This window comes from Ambystoma mexicanum, chromosome 10, assembly GCF_040938575.1.
Source record: "Ambystoma mexicanum isolate Mex_15411 chromosome 10, UKY_AmexF1_1, whole genome shotgun sequence".
Lineage (NCBI taxonomy): Eukaryota > Metazoa > Chordata > Amphibia > Caudata > Ambystomatidae > Ambystoma > Ambystoma mexicanum.
The window spans coordinates 1,511,742,805-1,511,769,908 of record NC_090932.1 but is presented as its reverse complement, the minus strand read 5'-3'; the positions used below and the strand labels follow the sequence as shown (position 1 = coordinate 1,511,769,908).

The 27,104-nt window shown below is 42.6% G+C and overlaps 1 protein-coding gene across 3 annotated transcripts in view; it reads left to right on the top strand.

The window, feature by feature from the left end:
* The window catches only part of EIF2B1 (eukaryotic translation initiation factor 2B subunit alpha), a 169,078-nt gene that overhangs the window by 75,697 nt on the left and 66,277 nt on the right, over positions 1 to 27,104 (top strand). For 2 of the 3 annotated variants that reach the window (XM_069619686.1, XM_069619688.1), the window contains 4 exons: positions 2,425 to 2,526; positions 9,196 to 9,332; positions 9,416 to 9,532; positions 20,824 to 20,936. In XM_069619686.1, coding sequence (XP_069475787.1) covers positions 2,425 to 2,526; positions 9,196 to 9,332; positions 9,416 to 9,532; positions 20,824 to 20,936 — 469 coding nt within the window. Of the gene's footprint in view, positions 1 to 2,424; positions 2,527 to 9,195; positions 9,333 to 9,415; positions 9,533 to 20,823; positions 20,941 to 27,104 lie in introns of all 3 variants that reach the window. The other variant, XM_069619687.1, reaches the window with a different exon arrangement.

Genomic DNA, 27,104 nt, shown 5'->3' with positions numbered 1-27,104 from the left:
TACAATGTTACAGTGGTCGAATGCCTTACATGTTGGCATGACGAGCGGGAACAAAGGGGAGTACATACATGTAGTACAGATATTGTAACGGTTTATACGAACAGCATGGTTTTTATTGCTTTTCTGAAGACCGTGTGGGATTCAATGCCTCTGATAGACAGAGGTAACAGGTTCAGTTGGTTGCAGCTAGAACTGGGAAGCTAGAGCCGCCTGCTCTAATCCTGAGGCTTTTAGGAATGGAAAGTTGTATGGCTGGATCTGGCCGGTCTGATTGATGGGGGCGCAGAGAATCTTTGCGCGAGGTTGCGAGGTGCTGTGTCATGGTGATATTTGTGGGCCAGTGCAAGGGATTTAAAGAGGATACGTTCTTTGACTGGTAGCCAGTGGACGGATTTCCTGGTGGGCAAGATGTGGTCTCTTTTATCCCTGTGGCTGCTCTGAGTGCATTGTTCTGCACCGTTTGGAGTTTCTTGATGTTCCCTGCTGACGTGCATAGTAGGAGCGCGTTGCAGTAGTCTAGGCGTGATCCTATGATTGCTCTGGCAATGGTGAGGGAGTTTTGTTGCGTTAGGAAGGGCCTGGCGGCAGTGATAAGTTTCAAGTGGTAGGCTGCCGCTGATGAAATTGCATTCACCTGTCTTGTCATGGTGAGGTTTGAGTCCAAGTAAACTCCCAGAGTTTTGACTGACTGGGATACTGGGATGCGGGAGTTGTCAATGATAAAGGAGTCATATTGGGATCCCATTTTTTTGATTGTGGTCGGAGAGCCGATGATAAGGCGTTCAGTCTTTTCACTGTTAAGGTAGAGCCAGTTTTCAACCATCCATGTCTGGATGGTGGTGTAAATGAATTGAGTTTTTTGGTCGGTCTCGTAGTCGCCCGCTAGGGGGTGAGGACCTGCATATCGTTGTCGGCATAATTGGTGTATGTGATTGGTTGCTGCCTCGGATTTACCTTTGGTATAGAAGGTGCCTCAAGCATATCCATTTGAAGCTTGAGTGATGGTGGATATCAAATTCCTGATGATGGAACCCATTTTCCTGATGGCTGTTACTTAGGGCAGATACCTAATTAAAAAAACTACTCTTTTGTTTAGGGATCTCACTTTGGTTGTCAGACAAGGTGCCCTGTCTTTGCTTTCAGATGGGAAAATGGGACACATAGTCAAATTGGAGCTTGCTATGGTTGCTCACTAGAGATGTGTAGCTATCGAAGGCTGTGTGCAGAAAGCTTTTCTGCAGCGACTATATTAGGAAACATGTTTCTTCTCAGGCTGCGGTTAGTGTGATTCTCGAGTTTTCAGCGGTGCAGTCTTCTCTGAATGGAAAGCATGCTAAAGATAGGAAAAGGGGGGGGGTTGGAAGTTTCAAGGTCCTTAACAGAAGAACCTCTGGTTTGAGGTAGTGGAGTTTGTGTCAGCTTGTACCCATCCATTTTTCAATGCACACTAGCCTTGCATCACTACAGAGATGCCTACCCAGGTTCTTGGGACTACAGCTGGGTTTTATCAGCACAAAATGTGTAGGCGACAGCAAGATCACAAAGGAAGCAGTTCTAGTTTGAGAAGCAGAGTTTTAAGCAGCATTGCTAGACTGTAATGGTGTATAATCAAGGTACTGAATAATCCCCAAATTTCACTACAGAAGATGCTCATGGGCATGTGCTTACAAGGATAAGAGGTTAAAGGTGAGTGTCAGGTGAACATTTTCTGTTAAATGTATGTATTTTCTATCTTAATATAAACATCGCTACAATTATTTATTTATTTTACATTTTTGTTTTTAAACCTTTTTTGCACATTTTCCGTCATTTTAAGTTTGTAGTTTTGTTGGTTCTGCCTTTCAAGTACAATGGCTACATCCAACAATAGGGGGAGGGGGTCTAACATATTTAGTGCAAAAGTGTCTGTTTTCTTCTTAGTTAAAATAAAATTCAACATCATGTTCCTCAACCTACCTGCAAAGCAAGTAGGTTTCTTTCAGTCTGGTGATGTCTTTACAAAGGCAAGCAAACCTGCCAGACTCTCCGGTCTGTAGGCAATACTCATGTTTTTTAAGGTGATACCCACTGGGGTTAGTCCTTTAACTCAGTTTCTCAGTTTAAGCAAGCCTTATATGCTCATCCCAAATTAACTTTGCTCAGGCTTCGTACCAAAAGAGCTGCCAGTATGTGATTTGTCTTGTTGAACTTCTTCTGTTAATCAAAAACCGTGTCATGATCCTACTGTCCCCCACTCCTACTTCATTTTATTGTGGCTTTGTTAACCCACCTCAGTATGATGGACCCTGAGCCCCATCAAACTGCTTACCAGTATGTTTTATGGGATGTTCTTCGAATTGGGATAGCATTGCTATCCAACTGCATATAAAAAGATACATGAAAAACATTCACTCATTCCTGTTTTTTTGTAATTTTGTTTAATAGAAATTATTGAGTATTTCAATACTCAGATGGCTGATGGCACAGGAGTGGCCACTGCCGTGGCCGCCATTTGTTCATTGCTGGAGTTTTTGAAGAGAGATGAAGGTACGTACACAGTACTTTTTATTGTCATTATCTTGTTCCTATTTGCTGCTCAGAACAGATGAAAAAGCATCTTCCTACGGTGGTGAGAGGGCAGACATTTTGCTGATAATTATTTAGTGCTTTCTCAGCACCAACAGTGAACTTGTTGACTTTTTTTTTTACTTGATCTGTTTTTCATGGTATTTGGAAAGCGATAATTCAGTGTGATGGTCCCGAGCCTCATCAAAATGCTTAGCACTATGTCTGCTGGTGTCTAAAGATAGGTGTGGTTCAGTTTAAGATGCCCAAGCAGCATTTTCCAGTGGCTGCTAGTTCTCTGTGATGTTTGGTGGCTGAGCTTGAATGTTTTAGTTAATTATACTGGATTTCTTTTTTTTAAAAATTGTTTTGGCTGAATATACAACATTTCAATTTATAAAAATGTCATCAATACAGTTATAATCTAAAAATAAACTTACAATAAAAAACAGTTTATAGTTATACAATAAGTTCTCATAAAAATGGTCTCTTTCCACATACAGTTAATAAAAGAAGTAGAAATCTACAAGTCCAATTCATTCAAATAGCCAATAGTAGCTAGTTTGATAGACATTTGTTTAGCACCAAATATTAACAACCAGAATTTTTCGTTGTCAATGAGTTTCAATTGGCCAAAATGTCGCAAAAAGTATTTGCAACGTTTGACATGCAGTGCGGGATAATATGCAACGAGTTGCTTCAAGGTTTCAGGGTATTTAGTGCATTTACAGAACCTACAAATATTCTCATCCGATGCCAAGATCTTTCATCTACATTGAATATCCTTAGCGGGCCAGAGGTTAAAACGAAACCTCATATTATCTCCTCTAAATTTATGTGAAGGATACTTAACCAGATAAGACTCAGGAGTTCTGTACCTTTTGTGTCCGTACTGAGAAAGAATCCATTCTTTATAAGTTGAACACAATTCTCTGGTATAAATCCAATCTCTTTGGTAGAGTTTTGTTTTAGCACGACTAGGGTTGGTGACCAAAGTAACGGCTAGCGATGATTCGATTGTAGTAGGTATTGCACCAGAACCTCGGAAATGCCCACATATTGTAAAGAAATTAGACACTTTCTCAATAATGCAACTGATTTCCAGGCAATCGTGCTGTACAGAGATAATGGGCCCAATTCGAAACAGATTAAAGCAATAGGTACACAATTGGGTAAATTGAAAATTGAGCGCCAAAATCTACCTTCCAAACGATCCCAAAAAAGTCATGCTTTAGGGGCACATGATTCAGAGCTATAGGAGAGAATGGGTATCACTTTCAAAGAGTAGAGGGAAAGAAGATGGCTACACGAAAATTTACCACATTTGTAAAGAATGGCTTTCGATTGAGAAATTAGAGCCCAGAGCTTTGAATTTATGTCAGCCACATGAATGGTTGGCTGCAAGGATACAACCTTGCTTAAGGCCACAAAATGTTGAAATGGGCGCAGTCGGTAGGCCATCGAGAGAAAGCCTAATACGTATGGAGATGTTTGAATGAAGCATTGATATCAACTTGACAGTTGAAAAGGGGCAATCCATGGTGACCAGTTTGTGCAACATTAAAGCTCGATCAACAGAATCGAAAGCATCCTTGAAATCAACGAAAGCAATAAAAAGGGACTGGTCCTGTTGCCGGCAAAGGGCCTTGATGGAGCAAGGGTGGCTATATTAATAGCTGTGCCCTTGCCGGCAACAAAGCCAGTCTGGAACTTGTCTCTCATGTTCACAGAGTCAATCCAAAGATGTAAATCTCGCAGTATCAAGGAGGCAAAAATCTTCCCAGGCACATCAAGAAGGGCGATAGGCCTATAGTTAGCTGGATCATGCCTATCGCCCTTCTTGAATATAGGGACAATTATCGATCTGCACTAAGAAGACGGAATCCTCTGGATTTGGGAAATGTGGGATCTTTGTTTTAATATCAAGCTAGGCGCTGACTTGTAATATTAAACCAGGTACTTGCTGAGGGAAATAAAACAGAACGCAAACTGGTATTGTTAAACTGGGAGCATCATGTTTACTGGGAACATGAACTTGGGAGCTTATTGGGAATGTCCTGTCATGATTTAAGATATCTTGTCACAATGTACCATGACATATTCTGATATAACATCACATAATGACATGACCTGTGATTATGTTTTATGTCATGACTTCTAATGGCCTGACACAAACTATCATGAGAAGACTCAAATCCAAAATATCAGTTTACTGGCACTGTGTAAAATGGGATTAAACTAAGTTGTTAGAACGTTTTGTCTAGATCTACGTTCCTGGAAGGATATGTCAACTATCTCCGAGATTAGTATAACTCGTCAGAAAATGAGATGGTCCTGAACAAATTAGTGATAACCTCTATGCTCTTGACTTACATTTCTTTTAGTTTCCAGGGAACAAAGTATAATTCAATATGGTTTTAGAATCACAAAAATGGGGAAGCCTTTCGGATGTAGCTTGCCATGACATGTATATGTTTCGATTCATGAAGAATCGTCCTTAGGAGGCCGTAAAGTGATTTGATCCGTTCAAACAACACTGTGGATGGATAAGCTATTTTCGGCCGTCCTTCCCGGTCACAAGCTATGCCTGAACATTATTATGAAAGTCCAAACAAGTGGTGTATGCTTAGTATACTATTTTCTGCATTATCTGGCAGGCTAATCAGGCCTTCCCATCAGTATTTCAGCTATGAGAAAGTCGCACTGCACGTATTGTTTTGACCCATGGCCAGGCTTATACATTTTAGACAGTACAATAAACATATTACACAGAGTGCAATTGATGTTGGATACATTGAATTTACTTTTATGGAAGGGCAAATTAACAGTGGCACAATGAAAGGATTTATACAAGTTTTAGGGCCGACACAATTACCACATTTACGCTTTTGCTAGTTTCAGAAAAACTAGTGCAATGGTTGTAATTGCACCAGGTTCAGAGCAATATATTTGGTCATTGCGCTGGAGCTCCCATTAGCAATGCCCATAAAAATATCACATTTGTGCTGTGTTGGTGCTTCTAACGGTTCAAACCCGGACATTGCCCCAGTGTAATTAGGAATTTCACAGCCATTGAAACCAGGACAAATCTGGTCACTGCTCCACCAAAACCAAAATGATTAGTTCATAGTGGGTCATTGCCCAGTGATGGGACAATGAATGCAGGGTTTGAAATCAAGGGTAGCTGTGAGCTTTTTAGCTCCTGCTTGTAGTCTAGAAGAGCCCGGGTAGCTTGACATCACCAGCAACAAGGAGCTACTTTTGGCTCCCCAGGCCATCTGATGCCGAATGAACACACCTATGAATAAACATTAGGATACATCGATAAATAAACGTTAGGATACATCCACATGCCCAAGCATAGAAAAATCAAAAATAATGAACAAGATTATAATTGTACATCATTTTATGTGAAAGTTAGATTTGCTGAACGCTAAGTATTAGCTCCTTGTTCCCCACAGGTAACTCCTGGTTACTGCTTAATGCTGGGTACCCAGGAGCTGCCTTTATATCCTGATTATCCAGACTTAATTTAAATTGTTGCACCAATAACTACAAGGAGCTACTTTTGGCTCCCCAGTCCAACTGAAGGAGAAGAAGCACGTCTATGTGAATTTACTTCTGTGGGTTTGGGACAATCAATAAATAAACATTAGTACTCATCTATACACCATTTAAATCATAATGGGTCATAAATATTGACCGCAATTATATTTGTATATCTTATGTGGAAGTTAGATTTGCATGTACTAGTTACTTGTCCTGCCAAAGAAGCTCCTGGTCACTGGTTAATGCTGGATACTGTGACAAATCTAGACAATGTGTCCCTTCTCCCCTGAGGAGGGCCAACCCCCTGTGAGGCTAGGGAGGTGAGCCGGCTCCACAAGACCTTCTATAGGGGTTGTGGCAGAAACTTCACTGGGAGCGTCTCCCCCCTAGGGGAGAAGGACTCCCAGACCAAAGAGGACCTCCCTGAAAGGACTACGTTGTTCACATACATGGGCCTCGATAGAACTGAGGCTTCTCGGATTTCTAGTACCAATACCAGCAAGCGCCCTTCCACCGTATTGACTTAAGGTAATACTTACTGCTCTCTGAGGGCCGCCAAACAGGAATAGGATTTGGGTACCAGCAAGCCTCCTTCCAACCTATTGGCTTCAGGTAATGCTAACTGTCATCCTATGACCACCATAAATGAAGAAGAATTAAGTACAAATAATTCTCCCTCCAACCTTTTGGCTCCAGGTAATGCTGACTGCCGTAGAGGAAGTAGGACACACCTTTTCTGCCCATGATGACATACGTGCACAGAATAAGAATTGTGAATGGAGAGACTGGGGAAGCCGTGCACGACTTCTACGCGGGGAGGAGAGTCCACGGTATGCACAGGCGAGCCTTTGGAAACACGTCTTGGAGGAGCCAAGCTAAGCACAACCGCTGAGTAAGCGGGAGCAAAGCCTGCTAGCTGGTGGCTAGGAAGTGGGTACGCTGATAAAGATGGTGGCTCTGAGCAAGAGAGGAGCCTAGACGGAAAACAAACTGTCCTTTCTGGTGGTGCAACCACGAAAGCTGATTGGTGTGTTAGGCGCCCAGCAGCGCAACATCAAAACCAGAAACTAGAAAGGAGCCCGGGTCTCTAGGCTCCACACAGCAAGTGCTGTTCCAGGTGGGACGAATGCGAACAGGGTGGCGAACTCTCCTGCTGTGAGAGGACAGCAAAGGCAACAAGCTGTGGGTTCAGAGACTGGTGCAACCATTCCTGGTCCGAAGCATTAGCAAACTGAAGCGAGCACATAACCCAGGTCATCTGCAATAAGAGTGTTGCTAAATATTAACATCAAGGCTGGAGAAAGCACTGGGAGGGTGAAATCCTGAAAGCATGGAATGGGCATGCGGCCCCATGTTAAGAGTGAAAGACACAAGCAATATCTACGAAGGCTGGGGAAGCCGTGTTCAGTATCAGAAAGTGAGAGACTTCTGTAGACACACATCTTGTGGACCAAGGAGTAAAAGGAATGTGTGATTTGTATCCATGCGGGGGAAAGCCTTGTTAAGTATCACAAAGTGAGAGATTTATATGGACGCACGTCTTGTGGACCAGGGAGTCTAAGGAATACGTGTGATTGCATCCATGCTGGGGAAGCCAAGAAATATATCAAAAAGGGTTTGAATTGAGAGGTATCCAACCTATCACAAAACTACAGGACTTTGGGAAGTTCCAGTGACCCAAGAGGTCAAGCAAAGAAGAATATATGAAAAAGTAATTGGGGAGGATTTTTTACTACTGGTAAAAGCTAAATAGATTCTGGAGGAATTTAGCCAGTGGTAAGCACTGAATGAGATAAAGCAAGAAGAATTGTCATTTGGCTCTCTCGAGAGAGGGGGAGAACAGGAACTATATCCAAGATACTCCTATTTTAATTGACAAAGTGTATATAAGGACTGGATGTTGTGCAGTGATACCCTACTAGAAGTTTGAGACTCAAATAATTGCTCCAAGAGTCGGTAAGGCAGAAACGCATGCTGTGGTTGTTTTGCATTCCTCTTTTTCTTTTTAGATAGGTTTTTCTAAAGTGGTAGGGCCAGTTGGGAATTTAGGAATTTGCACTCTGGGCTCTCTACTTTGGACTAAGTCGAGCACTCTTAGATTTTCTTTAGAAGGCAGGGAATCTCTCGCATAGTGATAGGGCCAGTTTAGGCATTTTCCTTTTATTTTGAATAAACGCATATATAATATGACCCATTGTTGTCCAAGTCCTACTTCTGGATCGCCACAAAACAGAGAAGCTGCTTTTAGCTCCTGCTAATCCAATCTTAATTTCGGTCCCTGTTAATGGATATGGGCTATGAAGAATTTTGCAGAGAGAGGAGCGTATTCTTGGAGGCGCCACCAAGACCTCTCTGCTTGCAGGCTGTCTGTGGTTGGCTGTGCCCTGCAGTTGTACCCACTCCATCCAGCCTGCCAATAGCAGACATTTCCGGGGGGAAAGGTCAGAGTATGGTGCCAATGGCTGTCTACCTAGTCATTAGACCACCATGGATGCCTTATTTCCACTACTGGCAACATAAAATAAGTTAAAGGCAGAGGTTAAGGCTAGGCAATGATGGATTAAGGGGCCATAATGGAAACCAGCATTAAATGGGGCCTAACGGAAACTGGAATTGATGTGTCAAATCGGTATAATGTAAACTAGTAAACTAGAAATCATCTGCTAAGTGAGTGTATGTAAATCTGCCACGATGTGCCAAATGGGCAGAATGGAAACTGGAAATAATCCAGACATGAGGTAATGTGATAACTGAGCATAATGTAAACTGGCAATGATATGCTAAAAGGGCTGGCTTTGAACTGGCAATGATGTGATGTAAAGTAGTCCTAAATTGCTCAATTTCTGCCATTAGGTGCCGTCTTGGTCAATTAGGCATAACTGACTTGGTGCAATGCAAATTGGTCATGATTTCCTAGTTAAGTTAAAGTATACTAAAAGAACAGTGGGAATAATACTTCTGCAGCAAAATATATGTTGGCACTGCCACTTTGATTATTACAGTTTTTTATGACCTTGCAGCCTGGTTTTAGTTTGTAGACTGTGGTGTTTTACTGATTATTGTAAAAGAGTATGTGTACCTTTTTTTCCACGCCTTTTCTAGGTGAGACTATTAAAGGCTTGAGAGAAAATCTCACTGAAGCCATTGAAACTCTGACTGGGGTGGACTCATCAGTGGCAGTCTCCTCTGGGGGAGAGCTTTTCTTGAGGTTCATCAGTCTCACCTCTTTGGAATATTCAGTAAGTTTCAGACCGCTGTTCTAATGTAAAAGTGATTCCTGCCATTTGTTGTGATCCTCCCCATTCTTGCTCTGTTTTTGCAGGACTACTCAAAGTGTAAAGAAATCATGATCGAGAGAGGGGAGGATTTCCTCTCAAGAATCTTACGGTCTAGAAAGAAAATTGCCCACCTGTGTCACACGTTTATAAAAGATGGGGCGGTAAGCAAGCTTTTGGATATGGTCACCTTTTGGGCTTGCCTCAGATCTTGAATCTATGTTATTGTATAATGAATGTATTAATACAATTGAAAATGTTTGTGGCCTCCCATCAGTATAAGTGATGTTTGAGACAATTAAAAAAGTGAGATTAACACTCTAAAACCAACAGTGAAAGCTGAGCTTCTATACATTACAAGGTTGCATTACATTAGATTAACATTACATTCTACATCGTGGAAATGCAATAGACCAATTACAAAACAAGAATTAGGATCCCTTCCTGCACTAACCACAGAGTGGAACATCCTAATGTCTAATTGAAATCCATCTAAGTAAAGTAATGTATGGGTGAAATTAAAGTCCCAATATCAAATTTCATGCAGGCTAATGTCGTTTTCCTAACTGGTGATGTAGATAAATTCCCTATTAATTAGTGAAGCCAAATTCTCATTGAGGGTAGGGATAAGCCCCCCACCTCCAGAATTGGCTGTGCACGATGTTAAAGACCCAATAAATTGCTGCTAATGGGTTTAATAAATTCAATAACCGGATGTGGGTGGATCTAATTGTGAGGGCAGAAGCCCTGGACCGTAACTCTTTCAAGAGGCCGATCCCTTTTTGCTTGTCACATTTTCCATATTTACCTACCAACCCTTTTCTCTGTACAAGTCCATATGTAAGGCCTCATATAGGACACAACTTAATGATGGACCCCCTAAAGACCCTTAGCATTTTTGGTTCCAGGTGTACCAGAGACACCCTGTCATCTGTGTGAATTTTATGCATGGCTAGCTGTGTACGTAGGTGGCTGGTGGCAGATGATTCTGAATGGTGGGATTCCTCATATTCTGTGGCCCGGTCCAGTATGCGTTTACCAGATCAACTTTGTTCTGTTTTGTGTAAAAGAAAACTGTTAAATCCATATGTGTAATGGCCTATGCCTGACTTGGAGGCTCAAGAGAAACCTTAACAAAATCTGGCCTGATAACTTGAATGGTGTCTGGGATTCCTGAGTTGAATCCACATAGTGAGTGTTTGCCAGGCAAGTTTGCATGTGGCGATTGGCAGGTATTGCCTGTAACCTCCACCCAACATACTTCCCCTTGCACCTTATTGAATGTGTGATCAACTCGACAATATAAAATGGACTCTAGCAGTAAAGTTTGTGCAAGATTTTATTTTTCAGGATTTCAGTTAGTCATTGTTGCCACTAGGCTTTTTGGTAGTGTTCACCCCTTTTTTTATAAGGACCTTTGTTGTTTGCTCCTTTAGTGAATGAGACTCCTAAGTTAGAGGACTTCAGCAGTTCTTTTTGGGCTTTGAGTGTCTTTCCTAAGTTACAGGATCTTCAGGAATTCGTTCTTTATCACTTCTCTCTCTGCTTTGAGGCTGCAGCAGTCCAGGCAGTGTATACGTTCTCCATCTGCTTGGCGCTTTTGATACTCTCCTTGTCAGCATGCCATGACTCGGCAATGAATACTTTGACGTTTCACTCTGGCCGTTGAAACGCCCTTTTCCAACATGCAGTGTCTTAGATAATTAATGATTTATTTCACACATGGTGATCTGTGTAGTTCAAGCTTTGCTTTGCCACTGCGTCTTTTGGCCTCGTACCAGCACCACATCATTTGGCTTTACTCCTTGGCAGCCAATGACTTGCTCTGTGTTCACTCTCTTCAGCCCTCTGTTTTTGCAGGCTCTCCCAGTGAGTTCTTGATGGTCTCTCATCATTTCCTTTACTTCCTGCTTCTACTGCTTCAACCAGTGTTCATGGCTTTCTTTTGGATACTTGCCCCAGAGTGCTCTCATTGCTTGGTTTTCCAGACCATAAGCTTTCCCATATTATTGGACTCTCCATCCCCAGCAGGGGTGTTATCTTTGTCCGCCTTACTCTTGAGCACCTCGGTGTCAGACATCTGTTGGGTCCTCAGGTGAGTACCTCACCTCTTGGCTTGGTATGCCATAGGCAGTTAAGTGATGTCTGGTTCCCTCTTTGGATGCCTTTGCTGCCACTCTCTGCTCCTGTTTGTGCTGTACAGCCTCCTCACAGCAGTCATATGAAGATACCAACCACCTATCCTTACAGACAATTCCAGGTGGTTTTGGAGCCATGTGTTGCATCGGCTGTCTCTACATACTTTGTAGACAGTCTCCCGGCCAAGCTTAGACTGGGATTTTTCACATATCCGCTCTTTAACTTACCCATGTAGTTTTGTTTTTCATATGGAGCAAGGAAGAGGGTGAAGGGACCTGAATTCTAGTGGCTCTTTCCACGTCTGTGAAATACTGAAAACGGTCGTAAACCCAGGGACCGTCTGAGGACTGGAGCATTTGGATCCTTGTTGCGGTTCTGTGTGATTTCTTTGAAATAATTTCTTAGAGAGAGAAGTGGTCAAATTGTATTTTTTTCTTTAAGTACATTTTACCGCAAATGTATGCAGGGGAATACCCCCTCCAATCACCCCGTACCTTTTATTATTCCCTTTAACGCCCCCCCACACATACATTTGCGGTAAAATGCAGCAAAAGAAATGCGACCATTCTCCTTCGATGTGGCCAAACCTCCTGTTACTCTTGTTGCGATACAACAAGATGATTGGGGACATGGTTTGTGACAAGGGTTTAGTGTCAACCCACCAAAGTGCCTTACTGACCAGTCGATGGCTAGTGTTTTATGCTCTACTGCCTTGTGCCCCATCCACTGACTGCATCCAGTGAAGAAAGATCTCTGTGAGCAGACCTCTTGGCAAGGCTTGAAGACTGATTCATCACAAATGGTATATGTGTATTATACCATATCCTAACATCCCCATTGCTGTCGTAAGAGTTGCCCTGGCCAGCTCTGCCATGTCTGCCCCTGGGTGAGTATGGGAAGCTTCCAGGAAACCATGTTGCCTAGTTGTGGGACAGGATCTATCCCCCTGAACACAGGGCAGAGATAAATCATCCAAAAAAAATAAATCTGAATAATTGACTGACTGAGACGGAAGGACCACTCATTCTGTGAGTGATGCTTACTGTGGCCTTGACACTTAAAGCACTTTGTTTGGAAAAAAAGGTATTTGTTTTCAACCTGTTTTATAGACTGGGGAAAATTATAATTCTCACATGACCATTTTGTCCATGTCACTGCCACGTTCCATGTAAATGATTTGTCAAAGAGTGATGTTACAAAAGAACAACAACTGGGTGTAACCTGCATGTGATGGAGTGCTACACAACATGAGTGGTAACGCCCACCTCCCATTTCCAACCACAAGTCACATTCCATAATTCTATTTTGGGTTCAGCCCCCTCATTGATCTTTTGCACCCACACCTCAATTTTTGAATTGCATCTCTTGTCAAGAACGGCAGTCCCTAAAGCCCTATTGGAACAATGTAGGTTTTGTACAGGGATCACAGAAGGTTTGAGTAGTAAATTGCTTCCACAGCGAGAACTGCATGGCAACATGTGTTCTTTAAGTATTGGTGTTTATAAAGGGCCACCTGTAAATGGAGAACTCAGTGGCTATTTGTTCCCCGTGTCCTAGTCTCAGGAGATAGCGCTACCTTCCCAAATATAGGCAAATAGGCTGTTTGTTGCCTTCCTTGGCTGACTTAGTGTAGCAGTGATCGAGGATCGCTTTCAGGATACAGAGCTACACAGGTTTGCTTTGAATAAAGGATGTACACACAGAGATGCTCATCAAATACATTTCATATCTAGCAGCAGTTAGTTAACTGCATATGTACCGTAACTGCCAAGCAAAATTGGTGCAGAAAGTTTCTGGTATTTGAGGAGAGTATTGTTTAGTTTGCATGCTTTTGGGTATCGATACCTGCAAAATTAGTCTAAAAGATGCTGTAGAATAAAAAGGCTCTGACAGGATGCCTGCCCGGATTCTGTTGAACTACTCCATCCACCAATAGTAAGTGTAAGTTGAGCATTAACAATGGTGCCTGTGTTATGCATAGGACCTTTCGATCAGGATAATTCAAGGTTGCTTTCCAAGGGGAATCAAAGACATGGTATCTCAGAGTTTGGCATCTTCTACAGTTTACCAACACAGCTAATCCATACTGTGGTTAGTCGGTGGTCAGTAGCTGCATTTTCTGGTGTCCTACTCTCTAGCGGTAGTGTTGGGCAGCTGTTGGATGATCTTCAAGCAAGGATTACTGTTCTAGATCAACTGCAATAGCTTGCTAAAAGTAGAGTTTGGAGCAAGTTAACGCAACTCTGGTGACCGTAGGTGCAAGTGGTGGGGTTTCAGTGATCATTGGAGTAACTTTGCTGAATATGTGGGGGAGAACATCACATCTAAAGAAAAGGGTCCCCTGCCAAATGAGAGGGCCAAAATGGTTTACCACAAAAGTTGGGGCGGTGGAGGGGGAATAAACACCCTTGTCCCCTCCCTTGTACTGACGCATTACAAGAAACAACTTTGTATAAAGTGACAACATGTCTTAGGATCCCAGAAGTACTGGGACGAAGAAGAGGGCTGAATAGGCATGCAGTTGCACAAGTCAGGCAATTGAGCTGAACAGCCCACACCCGAGGGAACCCGCAAGGCATAACAGGCCCCCCTCAGATGCAGCAGGAGGAGGGAACTGGAACTGACTGGAATATGAGCTGTAGTAGTAGTAGCAGAAAGAAGAAGGCACAACTCTGGCAAACCAAGTAGAAGTGGGAGAACAAGAGGGAGGACGGAACCTGGAAACAGCAGATTTCGCCTATGTGTTTTGTCAACGCATATTTTCCTGCATGCAGTGGAGTAACTTTGCTGAACATGTTGTGGGGGGGGACATGACAACTGAAGAAAAGGTGCCCAAGCCAAATGAATGGGGACAAAATGGTGGGCCATGAAAGTTGGGGGGGACAAACACCCCTGCCCCCCCCTAAAATTACGCCCATGCCTGCATGACAAATAAAAGTGTATACATTTCTGAAGCAGAGAACACGCATTGCCCAAGCCAAGAGGCTTCCTGTTTTGACGGCAATATCAACCTTTCTTGAAAGTGGTAAAGTAATCTTACTGTACTGGAAGGTTAGTAACTGTTAATTGTCCTGAGTTACAAGTGAGCAAACATTGCCTGAAGATAAGAGAGTGGCACCAAGGCTTCTGGCTTAGAACTCGCAGAAAGGTACAGGTAAAGCTGGGGACGAGAAAAAAGCTGCTTGTGAAACTGTTTTGAATTAGATGCAATCTATAGTGCCAAAGATTGCGGAGAAGAGAGAAGTAAGTCTAAAAGGCAAATACAGGTTACCATTGTGGCAGACGGACAAGAGAGGCAAAGAGGCTGCCCCTTTTGAAAGGAGATATTCAGAGGAAGAGTGCCTTGCCTACCCGAAGGTGTTGAAGTACTTTTAAGTATATCTTGTCGAACTGAATGTGCTGGAGACTGAAGGCGATCATGTGTTACCAAGCTGCGGGTCTTAGGAGTGAGAGGGGCTCCAGAAACGTATGGTCGGATCAGAGACACCTGCACGGAGAAAGGGTGTGGGTACTTAAGGAGCCAGAAGCAGCAGAACTCGAGGTGGAGGTTGTAGAAGCAGTGCATGTGCAGAGCAAGCATTAAAGAAGCCAGTGAATGAAGCTCAGCATTCTAATACCTTGCACGGGCATTGCTGACAACAGTATCCAGTCCCCATTTACTTGTGTATGAGCAAGGAGATTAGAAGTTGTCTATTAAACCTGAAGTAGGAAGCAAATTTGAGTGGGCACCACAGGGGTATCGAGTCCTTCTGGCGTTATCAAAGGTTTTCAGTGTGATAAGTCTTTGTTAGGAAGTTAGATCCTCTATGCAGGAGCTGGCTGAAAAAGGCCTGGAGACACCCAAACCCAAAAAATACAGCAAGAAACAAAGATTAGGTGAAAACCCAATCATACAGCCGCTCTCTGGAATCCCATACTGGGTTCTATATTAGTTGTAATTTCACTATGTATAGTTCCTTCGATCCAATTCTTGAAAAAATACAAAAGTCAAATATATAGTGATTTTTCAATGTTGAAAATTATTTCATAGAAAGAAGTGACTAATAGCCACCAAAATTGTTCTTCGTGAGGAAGAGATCGCCATAAATCACTTTATCTGAAGACTTATTTTTATGCCAATGCATTTCGGAATATAACAAATTCTTTCATCAGGGCAAGTCTAAAACAACAAACATATAACATTCACATGCAATTGTGCCAACCATCCCAAGATTAATATCCAATATAGAATAACGTAAATGTATAAATATTAGTATGAACAGTCATCATCCAAATAGTTGAAAAAATATAAAGGTAAACACATACCCGACAATGTAATGAGCCGGATCAGAAGGCAGGTCAAAAGATATAAAATAAGAAACAAATCAGTACAAAGGTAAGTAAAGTTAACCTATAACAAAATGGAGGGAATCGGGTCCATTACCTGATGTAGGTGAGTAATGGCGAAATCTATGTTTCAGAGGTCCGGCTGCTCCACCGTGTACGGCGAGCAGGTGCTGTGAATGGTAAAATGAATATATATAAAGGACCTTTCCAAAGTGTAGCTAAACGCTAAATAGAAATAAACAGGCGTGGATTGTGACTCGCCATATGTAAAGAACAAAGCGGAGAAGTTCTCTCAGCGTCTGCTCAAAGCAGACTGTCTTCGTTGCATCGGCGCGTTGCCGACCAACCTGGTTTAATAAGACACGTGATTGAAGGCAGAATGTCCTCCTTGCATCGGTGCGCAGCCAAGCAACTCAGTTGTGTAAGACACGTGATCACGGCTCTACGAACACGAGCCGCGACCCGTGTCCGAGAACTGGTCAATAAACTCAATATGATCAAAATATCTAATTACTGGACCTCCTGAGGCAGTAATGGTAAAAGTCATCGCCTAAGAATCAAAAAAGAAAAAAGTAATCTATCATCCATGGACATAGAAAAAATACTAAAATTAAATAAACCTATTTGGATAAAAGTAATGGCTGTTATATAAGCACCTCAGATGAGGGTATACTAATTATGAACGTGCCTAAGTAGGATCATCAGCCGAGCCTACTGAAGAATCTACCATACAGTCAATTACTTAGGGTCAAGAAAATAGTGAGTGATCCTGAAGACTACAGAATGCAACAGATGGAAATGAAAGAAAAATTTCTGGCCCAGGGATATAAGCAGGGTGAACTCGATCTGGCATCTGACAGAGTTGATGCCATATCACGAGAGACTCTTATCAGAACAGAATCCCAAAAGTAAGAGAGAATTGAAGTCGCCAGTATTTGTATCCAAGTTTTCTACACAAAGTAACAAAATCAAGAAAACTATTATGAAGCATTGGGAGATTTTCAAGAATGATATTCGAGTTCAAGATATTTTTAGTGAAAAACCAATCTTTGCATACCAACGCAGTAGGAACCTAAGGGATGAATTGGTGCAGACGAAACCTACAGTCAGGGAACCTATGACACAGCGAACTGGGACATATCCTTGTTTACAGTGTGTCAACTGTAATTTTGTTATCAAAGGAAACTCCATTAACCATCCTAGGACGGGGCAGAAGATTATGCTTAAGACTTTTGCCACATGTGACAGTAGTAATATCATCTACGGCATTAAATGCCCGTGTGGGAAATTTTATGTGGGACAGTCAACCCGGACAGCCAAATTGAGGTGGGGTGAACACCGATCTTGTATTCGTAATGCTAACATCAATTCAGCTGTGGCACGACATTGGATGGCCAATGGACATAATGTGTCCCAAATAAAATTTGTGATTTTGGAAGCTTTAACCAAGAATAGCCCTCATGAGGATTTATGCCAACGTTTGAGTCGCAGAGAGACATATTGGATTGACAAACTTGGCAGTCTGGCTCCCAATGGGTTAAATGAGGAGATCAACTTTCACTGTTTTCTCTAATTGTTTTCTCTTATTGTTTTCTTACATTGCATTTAGCATCATTTGGTTTGGTTTAGATTGACACCAGTACGTATATGACCTGAATGTTGAGGGTCACTTGAATGTATATGAATAAGAGATGTTTCCCATGTTTAAAAGATGTCCTGCATGCTGCGCATCCTGGAGTTCCCCCAGGACCCGAGGTGCCGTCTGTCTAGACGACACCACTAGCGGCATTAAGGCACATACTATTAATATAAGGTACAGCCCTAGGGTTGCTCCCTAGGCTCCATCCATCCTACTTAGGCACGTTCATAATTAGTATAGCCTCATCTGAGGTGCTTATATAACAGCCATTACTTTTATCCAAATAGGTTTATTTAATCTTAGTATTTTTTCTATGTCCATGGATGATAGATTACTTTTTTCTTTTTTGATTCTTAGGCGATGGCTTTTACCATTACTGCCTCAGGAGGTCCAGTAATTAGATATTTTGATCATATTGAGTTTATTGACCAGTTCTCGGACACGGGTCGCGGCTCGTGTTCGTAGAGCCGTGATCACGTGTCTTACACAACTGAGTTGCTTGGCTGCGCACCGATGCAAGGAGGACATTCTGCCTTCAATCACGTGTCTTATTAAACCAGGTTGCTCGGCAGACGCTGAGAGAACTTCTCCGCTTTGTTCTTTACATATGGTGAGTCACAATCCACGCCTGTTTATTTCTATTTAGCGTTTAGCTACACTTTGGAAAGGTCCTTTATATATATTCACTTTACCTTTCACAGCACCTGCTCGCCGTACACGGTGGAGCAGCCGGACCTCTGAAACATAGATTTCGCCATTACTCACCTACATCAGGTAATGGACCCGATTCCCTCCATTTTGTTATAGGTTAACTTTACTTACCTTTGTACTGATTTGTTTCTTATTTTATATCTTTTGACCTGCCTTCTGATCCGGCTCATTACATTGTCGGGTATGTGTTTACCTTTATATTTTTTCAACTATTTGGATGATGACTGTTCATACTGATATTTATACATTTACGTTATTCTATATTGGATATTAATCTTGGGATGGTTGGCACAATTGCATGTGAATGTTATATGTTTGTTGTTTTAGACTTGCCCTGATGAAGGAATTTGTTATATTCCGAAATGCATTGGCATAAAAATAAGTCTTCAGTTAGAGTGATTTATGGCGATCTCTTCCTCACGAAGAACAATTTTGGTGGCTATTAGTCACTTCTTTCTATAAAATAATTTTCAACATTGAAAAATCACTATATATTTGACTTTTGTATTTTTTCAAGAATTGGATCGAAGGAACTATACATAGTGAAATTACAACTAATATAGAACCCAGTATGGGATTCCAGAGAGCGGCTGTATGATTGGGTTTTCACCTAATCTTTGTTTCTTATTAAACCTGAAGTACCTGAATAATGGGGAAATGTAGCACTCGTGTGTAAATGAAAAGGCTGTTTACTCGCGTCACAAACAGAATGCTGATTACATCCATAGTTCACCATGCCTGTCTAAGAGTCTAAATCGTTGAAACAGAGGTAGTAGTTCCATAGTATACACTTTATGAAGCTGTGGTGGTATATCTAAAGGTCAGTGGATACAACATTGCAGTAGCCTAAACAAGGTGGAGTACTCTGAGACACGCGGTAACTGTTCTCACAGTAAAAGATGTAGAAGTGTGGTTGTTAAAGTGCAAGCAGCCAAAGTCATCCTGACAAATGTACCAGTGTGAATGTTAAAACTTGTAATTCAAGTAGTCCTAACTGTTGATCAAGAGCTGTATATTGCTGACAGTGTGGATGTTGCATTTTCTTTTGCACTCTGGAAAATCTTCCTAAAGAGGCGATCAAGCATTGTGACCAGGATTACCATTAGTGCTATTTTCGCTAGAAGGGAAAAGTGGTTATTTCACTCAGGAGAAGAGATTTGTTATCAGTGTAACTTTTATTTAATGAACTTATTTCTTTGACTTTGAAACATCAAGAACAGATTCAAGACATTTTCTTTCTTTGGTTGAACATATGCAGTAGTGACTTTGAATCCTGGGGAAGAGAAATTACCCAGGACGTTAGCAGGTCATTTAGGAACTGTGAAAGGTAAACATGCATGTTGTATTGCCATATTTTTGTTTGTATTTTTGTTGTTTAGTGTGAGGTCCACTATTCCTATGTTAGTGTATTCCCTTAGCTTTTGTTAGGCAGGGAATTCCTAGCAGAGTATGGATAGTGATGCATTTTTTATATTTTAAGAATAAAATGGCCTACTCTGATAAATCATTAAACAGTTGTCCGCCTTGCATTACTGACCCGTCATGTAACTCATGAACTATCTTATCTGTACAGTATACACCCATCCAAGCAATGGGGGTTTATTCGCTAGCTCCTTCCTGACCATTTTCTCAGGTGTAGCTTAACAGTTGATTGACAAACAACATGCACAAACTGGCCAAGGCTGTTCCTGGCAACTGGAGTCTTTGAGGCAGGCAGAAGTCGATATAATTTATGACCACATTCATATTCCACTCACTCTTTCCTGTGAACATTATCTTGGTACTGGATTTTACATGGCTACCCAGTATGGACATCCCGCAAGATGCAGCAGGCTCTGAGCCTCTAAAGCCCACAGGCTGAGCAGCAGTGAGGAAAATAGCACGGGGGTGTGGGGTGTATGATTTACTGATTGCAGCAAGGAAAGAATCAGAAGACGGAACTTCTCAGTCAACACCCCCACACTCTGGAACTTCTTCCCTCTCAACACCAGACTCGCCCCATCTCTTCTTCATTTCAGAAAGGCGCTCATATTTCAGAAAGGGGCTCATTAGCCTCCTCTTGGATGAATGACTCCTCCCAAACACCTAGGTCCACACACCTGCCACTTCCTGGCCTAACCTTAGACTGAATGATCTGCTAGCCTCTGTTTCCTCCACAGGTTTCTTGGAGATACCTTGCTGCGAAATTGCCCACCCTCCCCCCTCCTAAATTGGCTCCCTGCTCCCTACACAGTGTACTCCTCCCTATGATTTGTAAAGCCCTCAGTTGTTTCCCGAAGCCAGGTCAGCGCTCGATAAGTATTGTAATAATAACTGTGACCCCGAGAGCCTTAAGGCCCTGCATCGCAAACATACAGTATTTGCATCTCTAATGAGGTCTCCAGTGAGGGCACTTCATGGGAAATTCTGGGTAAACCATGCGGGGGGGGGGGGGGGACTGACGGGAGGGGGGCGGCGTCAACGGAACGTTCAGTCTTGCAGTAACCCTAATCCATGTAGTTGAGCAAATCTTGCCTATAGCCACGTTTTAGGGCCATGCTGTATATATGTTGTGTAAGCCAATCTGCTATTTCAAATCTAAACCCAATGTTGTAGCATTATCTCTGTCTGATGAAGCACTGTTCCTTTTTCATTCAACAGAAAATTTTAACTCACGCCTATTCCAGAGTAGTACTCCGAGTGCTGAAAGAAGCGGCCACAGCCAAGAAACGTTTCAGTGTCTATGTTACAGAATCACAGCCAGATTGTGCCGGGCAAGTGTTTTTTAAAAATATTTTCTTAACTAACAAAGTTTGTACCAGCTCATTAATATACGTCACTACACACATATAAACAAAACCCAATAGTACTGTAAACTGTGTATTGATAGTTCATGCTGACTATAGGTAATACTGCATATCAGCCAAGTTTCCCGTGACCATGTGTGAGAAGGCCCTCCAGCCTTGTGTTTGCTTGGATTCTGGAGCTCCTAGTGTTCCTATATATCAAATGGAAAAGAAAAAAAGTACAAGTCTCAGAATCCAAAAGGAAAATATACATGACCCTGGGGATGGTACAGCAGGGAACTGCTGTGATGCTCTTGCAAGGCATGAAGACCGGCACAGAAGAATGCTACCAGTCTTGACTGATATGTCCCATTCAAACTTACATCATTGAGAATCCCCGGAACACACTTATGGATCTGGTATAATGCTTCGAGTGGCCATATCCTTTTCTGTCTCGGTTGCTATGATGTTTAAAAGATTCATGATCAGTCTTGTATGGGCAGAATTCCATTTTTAGCAATCTCTTTTCTAACTTTGTGAATCCCCCTAAGCTTTATGCTGTCTTTACAGGATGTGTTACTTTCGTTTTGTGTTGAGTGGGATGCCCACTGAAGCATCCTTGCCACTGCAACTCATTTTGGATGTGCTGCCCTTTGTAGCCCAAATGGCTACCTTTGCAGGGATGTTTTTAAGCACCCCATTTATCTCTGATTTTTGTCACCCAGAAATTGTGCAGGAGAGTAGACAAGTGACTCCTGTGTAATCTACTTTGTTCTACACCATGTCAATTTCATGTTACAGCAGTAGTAGCTTAATGCCCATATATGGTGGTAGATTGTGTACTACTGCATTTTAGAAATCTTAAACCCACTCCATTTTGTTTTCAGGCCTTTGTTTAGTTGGCCCATAATGGACGGCCACATGTCCTGCCTATCTAGGGTCGTTGAGAGCCTACAATGGCCTCTCTTTATGGATGCCTCTTCTGTATAAACTGGAAGATGGCTGATGTCTTTGGAGTTTCCCGGGACTGAGAGTGAATCTTGTCTTAACTCCCAACACTACAGAAATTAGGTAAATTACCATTGCCCCGGTTTACTCTTTCTCTCGTTTGATCTAATCTGAGGTCTATCTCCTTGACCGGAGACAGCGCCGTGGAGGGAAGTGGAGCAGAGACTCGTTAGGCAACAGTGAGAAGTGGTAAGTGCTGCTCTACTCCATTCAGAGTTTGATCACTGTACCGGAAGACACAAAGGCGGCTGGGAATCTAGATTGGCTCTTTTAGGGAGAATTCTCAGAAATGTGCTAATTCCCTCCACCTTAGAGACCCCCAGCAACTTTTCTGGATTTTGAGGACTTGATTTTATTAACCTGGAGATAGTGAGACCCTTTTTCCCACTCTCTCATGTATTTTAATGTGATTTCTGAGCTTTGTGTGTTTCCTTTGGTTATGGAGCCTGGCAAACTCCATAGGCATCATCTTTTACATTGTGTCACACAGCACCTTCAGTGCAGTGGCACAGGGAAGTCTTTCATATTTCCCCAAGGTTTAAATACCTTCTCTGGGATAAACTACTGTTTCCCAGAGCAGTAAACTGAAATTGACTTTACTTACATTTGTAACTTTCTAGACCCAACACCCACTATCTTACAATAGGGTGGTGGAGGGGTTACCTAGTATCCCCTTAGTCTAGCTTCTCATGTAACAATTTTAAGTTACCCTTTCCTCACTCAATGGCTGGTGGCAGTGGTTTCGTTTTAAGTACCATGCTGTGCATTTACGCAGGCTGTGTTCGCAGCTGCAGTAAAGCACCCAAGAGTGCCATTTTTGTCAAAATGGCCCTGGTCGTCTTTTTACACCATTTCTTTGTGGAAAGGTCCTTCTTGAGATTTACTCTGCGCGCCAAACCAGATTTGGTCCCATTGTTCACTTTGCCTTTGGCGGGATTCACGAGTGAATCCCGCCTCTGGCTCCAGGGTGTCTGAGGTGGGCAGGAAGTGAGGGAGGTGCCCGAACCTCCCCGTGCGGAGTCTCCTGGGAGACCCAAATGCACTCTGTAGTGATTGGCCAGCTCACTGTCCGGCAAGGACAGCCACCGTGCTGGGTGATTGACAGCTAGGGTGGAATGAATGGGAGAGAACTGAATAAAAGGCGGGGCTTTTGGCTTGGAAGGCAGAGTCGACCACTGGACGAAGGAACCGAAGAAGAACTTGAAGAGTATGCCTGCTGCAACTCCTGGACCATTGGTTTGCCCGGTGAAGCCCTGCTGCTGTGCTGAAACTCCAAATTTGTATCGACAGAGAAGCCCCTGCACAGATGACTTCTCCCCTTGAGTTGGTGGGACCAATCAACTCCAAAGTAAGCCACCTGGACATCCTTCTCTGAGCTGGTTGAATTTCCACAGAGTTGCTGCTGGAAAGAGGAACACCAGATTGTGTGCATTGCTTTTAAGCTGGCCTCCGGACTCCCAAGAAGCAGGACTGACCAAGCCTGAGCCTCCTCAACAGAGTGCGGGACCCCAGAAGCAAGGAAAGTTCATCTCGACAGCCAGGAACTGCGGTGTTGCTATTTGCGGTAAACTGGAGGAGCTGAAACACTGAACAGCCCCTGATTTGAAGATTGCCGGTTGCGAGCGGTGACCGTCCCATTGCAGAGCAGGAGTCCCCAGAAGTCTTCCCTCTTGTCCCCACGACTGAGGCCCAGGAACAGTGAGATCTACACATCTGCACAGGAACAGAAATCATCTGCTGCATCTTTTCTTCAATTCAAAGGTACTGTCCAAAGTCTGAGAAAACTTACCTCTTGCTGTAGAGTTGCTTGCATCTTATACTACTCACAAGTCTAACGGCTTGTGGGCCTACATTTGATTCTTCTTTTCTTCAAAGACTTCTAAAACATTGTGCAAAGACTGTTCTACTTACCTACCAGGAGTGCTTCATCCTATACAAGACCTTTGTCCATTGACTTTGGCCTAGCCTGTTATACTGAATGACTCTGCTGTAGGTATCCAAAAGTACTTGTCTGCTTAAGAATATTTGTGATCTCTTGTTGTTCTAGTAACCTTTTCCTTTTACCAACTTATAACAGTATTCTAAATGCCAACAGTAAGATATTAATGTCCCCGAAAAACCCTAGCTATTGAAGTCACCTGAGGGTGTAGGTTGTCTGTGGGCTATCCCAAAAGGGTCTTTACTGATTTAGAAACTACGTGAACAGTATTGAAGTGTATTTGTGTTACTATTATATTGCTCCCTTCTAAAGAAGGCTTATTCTAACTGACTGATACATAAATTAATAATTGTTTATTCAAGAAACCTTGAGTGTAAGTGTTTATTTGAATACTTGTCACTGTGAATCTCTGTGTAAATCCCCTACAGCTCACATTGACCCCTCTTGAGATGAGCCTGGCTGCTCAACACGCTACCAAAACTGCGTAGTACAAGCTTATACCAAAGTTTGGATTTCCTATACCTGTAGTCAGAGTTGTTTGTAGTGTTCCCAGAGGGTACTGCATACAAACTTTGCCTAACAGACTGCAACTCTGGAAAGCTTAACTGATTGTCTCTATGCTGTGATAGTTCAATAAGCATGGAAGAACTATTGCAGCACCACATTGGGGAAGAGATATGTACCAGAACTGTTTGGTATTTGATTAACGGGCCCGTTCGCAGTGTTTTAAATGATTCGTCCAATGTGGCTGAGTAGATGCCTCGCCAGGAAGCCTGAGTGTTCCATTGACATAAAGTGGATCTCATTCTTGTATATTCTGACCATATCCGTGGAAAATCTTGGCTTTCACTGCAAGCTGGGTCTTCTTTCAGATTGGCTTTAAGGGAAGAACACATTATTTACGGTGTTAGCCATTAACAATAGAAACAATACGTACAAAACATAAAAGTTAATTCTTTATTTTGAAAAGACAATCGCAATATTAAAAAGCAGCAGCAAATCTTAAACAGGTCTAATTGTACCTTCTAAAACCCTCTTTTACTAATGTACAAACATCTGATATAAAATGTATGTCATAAAAATTCATGAATAAACACATTGCGTTCCCATTTCCTCTGATACCAATGTTTTCTTATAATGCGTCTTCGGAGGTCATCCAGCAGGGGGTAGAACAGCAAAAAATGTAAATGTTTCTCCTCATATCGGAACTCACATAAGCACCATTTGTGACCCCTCAGCAAATTCATTCTTGCAGTGAAAGGTAAAATGTTTAGACAAATCATAAAAACTATCCTCCTGCACACTGGTGATATAAATCTACTAATTGGACTCTTCTCAACAATGTTTTTTCGAGCTGCTACTAAGAATGGCATTGATGGTAGAGTGTATAGCCGCTTCATCATACTTGCATGTTCAAACTCAGCTGCCTTAACTTTGAGAACACTCTTCAGCTCTGTCAGGCTGAATATGTGGTCACGTACAATACCCCATTTTCTGACCAACCTATTGCATATTTGTACCATGTGATGAATCCTATGGACTCCTCGCTAATTTCTTGCTTAAAGTGTCCTCTCAGGTGGCAGGGAAAGGCAGACGCTTTCTGATCCTGACCTTGGTGGTGGTATTCTGCGGGAGGATCACCTGGGAGGAGAAAAGGCCCAGGCGAATGAGGACTCTGTAGGATGAGACGCAGTATTTGTCTTCCTCTAGGTTGGATGGCTGTGCAATGACAAAGTATGTAATGGCTTGTTGTAATAACCATCTTGTTGTTCCACAAGAACCACACATAAATAGGGGTGAAAACAATCACAATCTCCTAGGTCTTGGGAGAAATCGAAATCCTTCTTAAATCCAGGACATCTGTAAAGCTGAAGACTACCCTAACACCCAAAGGTGCAATGAAAGGAAATGTGTGAATAACACTGATTTAAAAGAATTGTCTTTTCCTTTTCAATCCAGGCTAATAACTAATTCTTATGATGTTCCTTTAAATAATCTTATTAGGAACACACTAGGGTTTAATTGTAAAACAGAAGTAAGAAAATCAAACTTTTTCATAAATCCCGAAGTACTGGGACAAAGAAGAGGACTGACTAGGTACAGAGTTGCAGGAGTGGTCGGCTCCTGAATGCAGATGCCCCACACTTCAGGGAGACAGAGAGGCCTAAAAGGCCTCCTCAGGTGCAGGCTGTAGAGTTGTCGTCATTGGTGAAGAGCAGAGGAAGCAAGAATCAGAAGCAACGTGACTCGTGCTGGCAGCCAATGCAGAAGCTGGAGAAGAGAGAAGACGCCGAGACCACTGCTTGACATATATCAGCTGCCCATCCTGAGGGGGTCTGTCTCCAGAAATCTGAAGTGCAGAGGCCACGCCACAGGAAGCCTGGCAGAGGAGAGCTTGCCCCCTGGTGACTTGTTCTGCAGAGGCTGTGCAACAGGAAGCGTGCAGGAGGCTGTCTCTGGTGGCTTGCATGCACCCCAGGGCCTCGGGAGCATAAAGGAAGCAAGTAGACGCTGACGCAAGAGCTGCAAGTTTCAAAACCTTTATCAATAGTTTAAAAGGGGTTGGAAATCTCCTTTCTTGCCCTATAACTAAGATGGGAGTATTCTCGATCAAACAAAAAGAAAATCCAGTTTTAGTCAGTCCTTAGTCAAAATAAAATGGCCTATACTAATAAACCTAATGCCTGCCCTCGTTCTATTCAATAAATGTGCAAAGGGAATGTGTAATTCAAAAAAGGAAAATCATTGTTCAAAAGAAATGTCAGTATGGCTGAGTAAACTGCCTTCCCCACGTTTTGTAGCACGCGGTAAGGTGGCACACTTGTACCTTGTGACACACTCTGACCCAAGGATGCAGTTTGTTTCGTGGACCAGGGCCCACTTGGCCTTCCATGAAAAGTCACTATTTTATCCACTGGACCTCTTGGCTTTCTCTCGCTCCAGCCCAGGTCACCTTTTACCTTGTATAATACAGTTAAACAAAAGTTTCTTTCCTTCTGGTTAACACAATTCAGTATAGGTTTCCCTCCGCTGGGCTCAAACCTTTCAATCACAATTTGTGGGGGGATCCCTTCCCCATGCTTCAATCACCTCTTCATAGACTTCCCTCCGTCGGGCCCAAGTTTCATTTCACTGTCGAAGACTTTAGAAACTGCAAGGCTTTTGCTCTTACCTCGGCATGACAACTTCGACCTTCTTTCCTCAAACGT